At 39.1% G+C, this 8,122-nt stretch overlaps 1 protein-coding gene across 3 annotated transcripts in view; it reads left to right on the plus strand.

Moving 5' to 3' along the window:
- kiaa0753 (KIAA0753 ortholog) overlaps positions 1–4,709 on the plus strand; it is an 18,379-nt gene extending 13,670 nt beyond the window's left edge. For all 3 annotated transcript variants that reach the window (XM_023404598.2, XM_023404600.2, XM_023404599.2), the window contains exons 17-18: positions 1,704–1,931; positions 3,964–4,709. In XM_023404598.2, coding sequence (XP_023260366.1) covers positions 1,704–1,931; positions 3,964–4,117 — 382 coding nt within the window. In that variant the 3' untranslated portion in view covers positions 4,118–4,709. The remainder of the gene's footprint in view (positions 1–1,703; positions 1,932–3,963) is intronic.
- Positions 4,710–8,122: the final 3,413 nt, after the last annotated feature.

Consider the following 8,122-nt stretch of genomic DNA (forward strand, 5'->3'; position numbering starts at 1 on the left):
CCACCCCCACCCCCCGTGCCTCTTGGCTAATGCTGATTGACCCACCACAGTTCCATCAGCAGGTCTAGCCAATCAATGAAAAGATGAAAGTCCAGTCAGCAATATTCTAACCTTTCATGTATTTTTTAAATGTATTTATGTATCTGCTCTCTGATTCCCCCTGCCTCACCATTTGTTTGCAGTTACAGTTGTCATCTCAGGCCAATTAGTTTAAACAAGCCGAAAGCTGTGATCCAGAGTAAATGGCTGCTTTGCTTCCACCGTCTGCATCCAGTCATGACCTCAGACTCACATCCCCCCCTGTCCCGCCTAATTGTTTCAAATACCTGAGACTCAGACTGTTTTATTTTCTTGTAATAAGAAGATTTCTGACTAAACAGGAAAATTTCTTCCACACTATTCTTCCTCCACTTGCGTTTTACAATACTGATCTTTCCCACTGTTCTCAAAAGCTCACTAGGACTTCTGTGAATCTGTCTTGAATCAACCGCTATGATCCCTTAGCCACATTTGGCTTTGTCGAATTCGGCTTCAGCGCAGCCTGCGTCCCTTTTGATGTATCACACATGGCACCATCCTCTGCCAGGTCCTCTGTTTCCCGGGTGATACACGGCTGGAGCTTTTGTAGAGAACTGAGAAAACAAACTTGACAGTCTCTCGAGGTGATCTTGCTACTCGCTAATGCTGCTCATCTGTTTTGGTCTGTGTGCAGGACAGGTTGTAGGTAGATAAATGTGAGAGCTAGAGGAGGTTTTTTTTTGTGATTTCACCTTCTAATTTGTGTTCCCCGTGTCAATCACTGCCCACACAGAATCACACACCGTCATGGACATTAAATATTCACTATAGATGTCATGATCATTGTCTTAAAGCCCTTACATTAAGGTTTTTAGGACAACACAACACAACACACTCTTACCAGAATATCATCATCACTCACATCACCTTTTCACAGATAAATATGCAAGATTAAACTTGCCCTTGCACAAGACCTATTGTGCCAAAATGTCTGAATGGTTTTTGTTGACAGAAAAGGCAAGCAGGTCCATATTCACTTTTGAAGATGGCAGAAAAAAAGCGTGGGTGCTATTTTGACTATATAAATAGGCAGTTTGCAGAGTGCTGCATTGTTGCTGTCACCACATTGGCCTTCAGATGCCCAACAGACAGTAAATCGACCCATTTTGAAACTGGAAGCAGAGTTGACTGTGCTGGTACTTTGATATTTATGGCCACCCCGCAGTTAGCTGCCTCCACAGTCAAAACAGAAACAAGTTCAGCTGAGGCCATGGAGCACAATAGAGAGGCACTTTGCTTTGGGAACTGCTGCAACACTAAATATAGCACTGAGAGCGCCGTCGCAAGAGCCAGGCCGATTTGTTCAAGCAGAGAGGATTATAAAGCCAGACCATGGCAATGCCCAGCTGAGCCCCAACTCACTCTGAGCAAGGGGCAGACGATAGATTCGGCCTGCGCTCCGACACCTCCTAAATTCATCATCCTCTGCCTCATATCGGGCACAGCGAGTATTTCTGGTCAATCACAGCGCTGCAATCCATTCTGGCTCCTTCATCTGTAAACACGGTTGATTTTTCACCACAGCCATAGCCCTCAGAAGCCCTTTAACTAGTTCATACAGTGCTGAACGGTCAAAGTAATGAAAAGGTGTCAGAAATCTACCTCTTGTGTTTCCGCACAAACAGTTTTCTGTCCGAGAGCAGCCTAATAGAAGAGGCATCCCAAGACGAGCAGCAGCCCACAACCAGCACCGTGTTCCCGAGCCCAGCGGAGACAAGCATGGGGACTCGTATCTCTGTGCCAGGCAGCATGCTGAGAAACGTGCGCCAGTACCGGGAAGACTACGAGGCCTACCTGCGTGTTGTGGCTCATGAGGCCGTAGGCAGCTTCAACCCCTGGGCCATCGCAAACAGGTAACAGACCAATATTGACTACAATATACATAAAATACAATATTGATAACTAAAGATTTCTTAACACCCACCTGGTTGTCTGAAGCTGTAGTTAAACTCTACTCATTAATTCAGTAATCATTTTTGTATCTTTTGAGGTTTTATAAAAATATTTCTACTATATCAGCAGCGTCTCATGCTCAGTCTTTGTAACCAGAGCCACATATGAGCAGGATTTGTCCTTCCTGTTCTCTGTTGTGTCCCTGGGCGTGTTTGATGGACATAATGTACAGTCGGAAGAGCTTTCGCTGAGAGGATCATTCAGAGTTTATGGTTTGCATAGTGTGTATCTGGTGTTCGCCGTTGTTCTTCTCTCCCACTCCCAAATTTGCATACTTGACAGAATTCTTAAATTGGTGCAATGCAGAATACAGAAGACTCCCTCTCATCTTTGTAAACATACTGAATCCATGTCTCTGGTATATCAGTCCTAGCCTTCTAAAATAGATTTTCCAGTCAGTCCTTTTTTGGCAGTTTTGCATGGAATTGCAAATAGCTCAATAAGTACTTTTTTTTCCTTGAGTTCAAACCAAAAAAAAAAAACTGCTGCCTATTCCCCTCCCTTGGAATCAGATTGTGTGTGTCACTGTCTCATTATCAGTGTCTCTGTGTCACATCAGTGAACCAAAGTTTTCAAGAGAGAGGTCTGTACTTTTTCTGAATTTTGAAAGAAAAATGGATATTATATGAAGAGAAGTCTTCCAATTATCTCAATGTTTTTGGAGGGAGAACACATACATATATGCTTGTACACCCCCCTGCTATTCTGACAGCCTGCAGAAACCTGTCTGTGTGATGAGATGGTAATGAGCAACCCAATGTTGCTGTGGATCCAGAATATGTGGAGGATATCATTCACTCTGTCTGCATAAAAACAGCAAAAATTACACAATTAAAGTAATAATAATTCAGTGGATGTTTCTTCATACATTAATATCAAGCTTGTGCTGTACAATAACTCGCGCATATTAACTAGCTGAGCTAATTTTGTTTTTGTGGTGTTTGGATCATTAAACAAACAGAATACAATAGAATACAGAATAGGGTCATTCAGCACAGCTAACGTGGCTTTTAATGTATGAGTGTCATTAATATTTCCTAATGGTTGTTCCCAATCCATAATGGTGGATTCTTCATTGTGTTTTACCCTGTATCCAGTGTTGAGAGTAAAGTCTTCATGTATTGACTCTTCAAAGGTAGAGGTATAGTTCAACAAGACACAATTACTCTGATTGTTGTGTTGTACCGACAAGCTAATGATTTGACATTTTGGGGGTTCTTTATGAGTGTACACCACTTTCACTTATCCTTTGTGTCCCTGCCTCAGTCTGCGTATGTGTGTATGTGTTGACCCAGATAATGATCAAAACACTGAAATGTAGCTTGGTGCCGCACCCAACTCACCATTTTTTTCAGTTATTTTCCTTCATTTTATTACTTTCAAGGCAAGGCACAGATTTCTCTTTTTTCATGTCCAGCTCTGATAGTCAGTAGACCAGGAAAAAACTGCTTTAATCTCAGATTCTGCATTTTTTCAGATAATGACACAAGACTAATGATTCACATTTTCTTTGAAATCTCAGGAAGTGAGCTTAGTTACACTTTTTAAACTGAGTTACACATTTATTGTGTCCCTTAACATTTTTAAGCTACTTTAAAAAGGTGATGCCTCAGATCTGTTAGCAAAAAACAAACAAACAAACAAACATATTTTAATAATATAATGTAATACCACAACCTGCAGAGTCTTTCTAGTTCTATTAAATATTGTCTGTTAGTTTTCATGTCAATTTAATTGTAAATATAAAATTATTTTTATTCTACTTGTGATGCAAAACAAGTTTTGTAAGATGTTAGACTCGACTTTCCAATCAAATCCCACCTTGTATATGTTTATTTAACTTTTAAAATGGAAGATTTTTGCAGTATATTTCTGAGGAAAAATGTCTCAAACATCCTCTTTCTAATGTCTCTGCTCCTTGTTGTGCCACAGCCTGGCAGAGGAGTTACTGTCAGAGGCCCTGACTGACGTGGCAGCAGAGTTTCAGGACGTTGTGGAGGAGTACGCAGAGGCCGTCTTCACCTCAGAGTTTCTTCAGCCGACCCAGGCACCTCCTGTTCCCACTGCAGCTTTGGTCAGCCAGTAGGATGTAACAAGCATCATGGATGTAGCAGTTTCTTACAGATTTCTATAATATGTATTTATTTTGGTGGAGAATCTCCATTTTCAGCTCAGGTTCATTTTGTCGACTAAGGGCTACGATTATTCACTATTCTTATATAGTTTTTCACAAGCAGGTATTTCATTTTGTAAAAATGTGATAGATCACTACTTTAAAGTGACAACATATGACTTTATTCAGTTGGGATTGTTGATATTTTTAATGACGTTGCAGCAGATGAGATTGTTGAATTGCACAAGGAGCATTAGTTACATGACTCTTTATGGTCCATCTCTGTCTATGATTGAATTCCACGGGGAAAGTTAGTTTAGTTTAGATAAGCTCGGAGAGACCATCACGACATTACAGAGGATTATAAGATTACCACCCTCCCCTTGCACTTGGTTTAAATCTCCCTGAGGATTACTCACACTTTCTATTTTCACATTGGAATATGGAAATAAATTAATTGCATATGGTCTCCATCAAAAATGATTTAGGATAAGATCATGTGTTTAATCTATTGTAACTTCATTTCCTCCTTTGCTTTAAGATCTAAATAAAGGGTATAAATGCAGCAATGGGCTTTATTTCCACTCGCTGGTTATTGTGTTATCCCACTAAGTTAAGTCCACTGTGACAAGATAGAGTATAGGACAGGAAAGAGTAATGTGTTTGGACATGAAGTTCCTTTATAGTTTTAAATTGGTTTAGCACCAATTTATAATAATATTATCAAGGCTTTTCTTCAATTTTGCTTATGTTTTTCCACAGAAAATAAAAATAGGGCCCCTCATTTATATACTGTTGAATCTGTCAAGCTGAATCCTGCATAATCATGGTGAAAAATGTGAATTCTGCATGCAAAATAAACAGGGCAGACTTGGCAGACCAAGAAACTGTCTGGGTCCCCAGTGAGCAACATGAAAGCCATGCAGACAGAGCAGAGGGGACACATCCAGATGTTGTGCTGGCCTGTGGGGACCAGCCTCTGACAGCGGACATACAGTGACTGAATGAATTAGCTCACATTGAATCAGCTGCCCCTATTTTCTCTCAGGCTGGGTTCTGCGTGGGCGTCTGAATATGTGCAGGCCTTCACATGCTCGAGCACAGAGCAAATTTCTTCTTCTCAATCTAGGACAAGTAGAAATCAGCAGGCTCAAAGTGAGGTGGGGGGGGGTGTTGCTGTCTTTACAATGAGGTTGTTCTGACATTGGGGAATGTGAAACATAAAACACATTAAATTATTCTGTTCTTTTTTTAAGAGCTAATTTCTAATTATTATTTCATTGTTATGGTTCAGATATTTTAAATGTGTCTGCCAAGAGGTATTTCAAAGTCAAAGCTGAATATAGTTTCATTTCTGCCTCCTCAGCAGTTACCACTTAGCATTTGACTGAGACAGTTTTGTCAGCAAACCAGAGAACAGTGAATTCAGTTCGCTACTTTATTTACTTTTAAATATATATTTCTTTATGGATTTTGAACATTGCAGTAATGCCAAAATGTACTGTGTAAGCTACTGTGTAGGTTTTAGGCTGGGTGTGCTTATTGATTTTTCAAGGTTAAAGCTAGAACCATGCACAGACAAATGTTAATATGAAAAAGACCAGAATTAGCTCTGTGTTGCACATTATTATAATTTCTAATGGTCAGAGAGGTTCAACCTTGCTGTCAGCCAGCACTGACTCATTATCAGAGCTCATTTCAGAATTGGTGAGGACACAGACGGCTGCAATATACTCATGATACACTGAGGGAGCATTTTGTCATACAGGTAAATCAAGGCTGCTTTGTGACATATGGGTTGCATTCAAAACCTTTTCAGCTAATGCGGCACTTATACACCAGATGGATATGAAATCTTATGGCTTATCAGTCATGTTTGCTGTTGATGAGGGACATTGTGTCAGAGCATCGGAGGGACTGTTTCTGCTGCAATGTCTTCACGGAGCGGTCTGTCATGCAAACACTGGCATTGTTTGCATTTATTACGGAACATTCCCCAATGCAAGTTCCTTTTAGTCAAATAATTTTGATGCTTTATTTGCTGTCCTGTGTCTCATAAAACACCTGCGACTGAAGAGCAGCCTTTCATCAATGTAGTCACTGTTGCTTTGTTGGAAGCTGCTAGTTATGAAGTTATTGTTTGAAACAAGTAAAGAAGCAGAGTCCCAGCAGAGAGCCAGCTAAACTCACACTGATGGATTATGAGAGAGAAAAGATGATCTGCCAACCTCCGAGCAGATGTGCGTCTGAAGTAGAGTGAATACAACAGAGTTGCACAGAGCATAAAAGCATAAAAATCAGCCCTGTACTCATAAAAAATAGAAATTGAATCAAAGGAAATTTCATAAAATAGTCTTTGATATCATGTTTGATCAAAGCATGGAAAAAATATTTGTATCCTTCACTAGAAGTAGCAATGCTGCAATGTAAAAATAGCTCATTATTAAGTAAAAGTCCTGCACTTAGATATTAAATAATGTATTTAGAAAAAACTAAAGATGAGCGAAATATAGCCTGCTGAAAGTATCAAAAGCAAAACACCCGAGTGTTACATATTACAATCTTGGATTATTACTATGCATGCACAAACATTCAAGGAACAAATTACAGTTGTTACTGGTAAAAGTGTAATTAATTTTAACAACCTTATACACTGTTTGAGCCTTTAATCTATAGCAATGGATCAAAATTAGAATCTAATATCAAACCTTGATCTGCGAAGCCAACAATTACAACTGAAATATGCAGTGTAGTAACAGGTGCAATATTTCCTTTTAAATGTAGCATAAAATACCATGAAATATAAATAGTCTATTTGAGTGAAGTATGAGTATCTCAAAAGTGTTCTTCAGTACAGTGCTTCAGTAAATCTTCTTCTTTGTTTAATGTCACTATCAACAAACATTTAAAATGTAATGATAAGGGTTCATGTTCAAATATTCAAAAAAATTATCTATGTTTTATGTATTATCTAAGTTTATTTATCACACACAAGTAATATGCGTAGTGAAGTGCAATGCGGCATGTCTCTAAAGACTAAAGAAATATAGAGGATTAAAATTCAAGATAAAAAATTCTATGTTAAAAAAGCTAAATGTTCATATGTCGTAAGTGCAAATGTGCAATACGGATGGCAGAAGACAATGTGCTGGACAAGGCCAAGGCTACACCGAGGTCAAAGGGCAGTGTTCATCAGGGCCTGAAGAAATGCCCTTCATTGCATGAATTGTGCCTTTCTTCATGATTAAATTCAGATGAACAGACCAGCACTAATTCTCATTATCTACATAAAAGCTTATAATTTCATAGCAAGGACAAAGACGGTCACAGCAAGAGAATGCAGTGAGTTTTTAACCGCTAGAAGTAGAAATACTGTATGTAATATATCTGTGACGCAGCTGAGCAGTTATCACTCAACAATACCTGAATGTGAAGTAGAAGTGCCAGTCTGCTCTCTCACCTTGTGTAGCAACGCTCTGACACACAGGCTGAGGAATATTTCAGTATAAATCATCATATTTTTTAAAGAGTAAAAACCATAGAGCTTCTTGTTTGGTGCCATCAATTCAACTAAGTGGCTTTTCCACCCACAAGTTACTAAATCATATTCTCAGACAGACACAATAACAAATGTACACCTTAGGTGCTAAACTTGGCTTGCTGACTGCCAAGTGTTGTATTTTGTGGCTCTATAGTGGCTCCCAGAAAGTCTTGCTTTCATTTTCCAAAAGCCCCACAGTGCTTTTGTACCGCCAAAAACATCTTTATGCAGGTCTGAGGTTCTGTTTGTCAAAGTCTAAGATTAGTATGAATTTGAGCTGCCTGAGCTTTTGCACTCTAAATCATCATAAAAATCTTTATAATTATAATTATTGCTACTATTTTTCAATTAAATATTACTTAATGAACGCTGGATTTTGGTGTGTCACGAATAATATCAGTCTGCACTGTAGAGTGGTGCTCTAGCATTGGACTTAT

The sequence above is a fragment of the Seriola lalandi genome, unplaced genomic scaffold, assembly GCF_002814215.2.
Source record: "Seriola lalandi dorsalis isolate HSWRI2012SDOR001 ecotype SW California unplaced genomic scaffold, Sedor1 jcf7180002054249, whole genome shotgun sequence".
NCBI classification, from domain to species: domain Eukaryota; kingdom Metazoa; phylum Chordata; class Actinopteri; order Carangiformes; family Carangidae; genus Seriola; species Seriola lalandi.